At 33.3% G+C, this 2,144-nt stretch overlaps 1 protein-coding gene across 1 annotated transcript; it reads left to right on the forward strand.

Annotated features, from left to right (window-relative positions):
* Window positions 1-264: 264 nt before the first annotated feature.
* LOC112568576 lies at window positions 265-1,927 on the forward strand. Its single transcript, XM_025245909.1, has 3 exons — window positions 265-461; window positions 818-1,159; window positions 1,806-1,927. Exons 1-3 carry the CDS (start codon window positions 386-388, stop codon window positions 1,925-1,927), a joined length of 540 nt encoding a protein of 179 aa, XP_025101694.1. The 5' UTR covers window positions 265-385.
* Window positions 1,928-2,144: the final 217 nt, after the last annotated feature.

Genomic DNA, 2,144 nt, shown 5'->3' on the forward strand with positions numbered 1-2,144 from the left:
TGCAGAGACCAACAGACATGTCCTCACCTTTAAAAATAACTAAAAAATTATGTTAAAACACATTTGTATGAATCTTATAGTGCATACTCAATAAACACTTGCGATAAATGTGATCAATTAAGTATTTCAAACATTTTCTTTCTTATTAATTACTTCTAAGATATTTATAGAGAAGATGTCTCGGATAAAAAAGATCGCTGCTCACAGTTTACTTCCTTTTAGAAAGTTTAATCTTAAACATTTCGATTCTCTAGCTATGGTGGTTACATCTTCCCCAACTGTAACTGAGTCCTTATTCCAAGGAAATAGGAAGGTGTGAAACCATGTATTAACTCAGTAACAGGATTTTGTATAAACATCTCCTTGTCGCCTCACCAGTGTCATCATGAAGATCGGGATGAAGAGGTTGGTGTACTTGCTGCTCCATCTGATTCACTGGATTAGTTGTTCTCAGGATGTTTGTGAGTATTGTGTCCAGCATCCCTTCTCTCACAATACTTTCAGATATATTACACTTCCAGTCTTTCTGAAACAGTATCACATGCTAGTATCTTAATCTGGCCCCGTGAAGCCCTAACGGCTTTTCTTTGAAAAAAAGGCATGGAAACATTTACTACACATATATATATCCTTTATACAAATAAAAATCATTACATGTGTAATTCGTTACTTAACATTACCTGTTATATATAACGCATCATGTATACAAGATATAATATGACTATTATTTTATCTTATATAAATCTTTCCTCTCTAGTAAATTAATTTCCCCGATGCTATGTCATCACACACAAAAAAAAGTTCTCATCATTTACAGGTGCCAGACTGAAGTTTGAGAATGCCACACGTGACGTTCTTCAGGTGTTTGACAACGACCTCATCAATATTACATTTTACCTGGACACGACAAACTGCTCTGGGAATCATTCGTACATCGTTACTGTGGCTAGTGGTGTGAAGAACGATTTAAAAACGATGGACATTTGCAAAGTAATATTTCAGAATGGAACCTATATGATTTCTGATAACAGTTATTCTTGTCACTTGTGTAGTTCCAAAGATAAAATCAAGTTCTGTGGACAAGCAGGACTCCAGCTTACAAAACTTATCTTCTCGGTTACAGCTGACAATGTCAAGCATGTTGATACTGTTATACAAGGTAAGTCAAGATTACACAGAAAATTATCCTGTTAAACAAAAGATTAATCTAATCGACAGAATTATTATATAGTTTTTTTCTGTAGAACTGAGTTTGTATAACGACTGGAATTTATACTAGAGTACAAAGATTTCTGCAAAAAAATGTTATCTGTCTGGTACTGAATATGTGACTTCTCTAAGCAAAGCTATGAAAACTAAGAAATTAAACAGTACTGCTTTCGTTTCTTCATCATTTGTGTAGTCTGTAGAGAAGTACCCTGGCTTCCAGTACAAAAGGTTTAATGTAATGTTGGATTTATTCATTGAGCTTATACTGTTATCTCTAACAATTTTAACATACAGAGTTACTCGAGTTTACCAGTTTAGACAGGAATAAGAAACAATTCACTGAGCAAAAGTAGGTGAGAAACAAGGGAGACAAAAGAAAACAACTGTTTATTCCTCAGTTATCTACCTTTTGTAAGAAAATTGAGAAAGTGTTGATAATGATAATGAAAAGAGAAATGGAGAATAAGAAAAGGAAACAAAAGAGAGTAAGGCTTTGTTATCTAATTTTCTAATTGATATACAAAAACTATATTTATATTATCTGAAACTTGTTTACTAATATAATACTCATTCTTAATAATTATTCCCTTCTGCAGTCAACGTAACTGCAAGAAACGCATCACTCCATAATGGTGAGAAAATTTATTTCTATTGGTCTTTGTCCACAAATGTTACCCCAAACACACTTTGTATTATGGTGGACTCTAGTGATATCTAAGACAATTGACAAGAAATACAGATTCTATAGATCTTATGATCTTATGACATTTACAACACTAGTATAAATATTAAGCATAGTTTTTTTCCCATCTTATCTCGAAGAACGATGATTTTAACTCATTACCACACGATGGGCAACGGTAAACACAACTGGATGTTACGATGACCTTCTTTATTCGTGTGTAGCTACTGAGAAGCAGGAAAAGAAAAATGCA

The sequence above is a fragment of the Pomacea canaliculata genome, linkage group LG7 (assembly GCF_003073045.1).
Source record: "Pomacea canaliculata isolate SZHN2017 linkage group LG7, ASM307304v1, whole genome shotgun sequence".
Taxonomy (NCBI): domain Eukaryota; kingdom Metazoa; phylum Mollusca; class Gastropoda; order Architaenioglossa; family Ampullariidae; genus Pomacea; species Pomacea canaliculata.

Coding starts and splice junctions, on each gene's coding strand:
- LOC112568576 (XM_025245909.1), top strand. CDS start 386: ATGAAGATCGGGATGAAGAGGTTGGTGTACTTGCTGCTCCATCTGATT. Junction 462..817: donor TAGTTGTTCTCAGGATGTTT/GTGAGTATTGTG, acceptor CATCATTTACAG/GTGCCAGACTGAAGTTTGAG. Junction 1,160..1,805: donor TGTTGATACTGTTATACAAG/GTAAGTCAAGAT, acceptor TCCCTTCTGCAG/TCAACGTAACTGCAAGAAAC.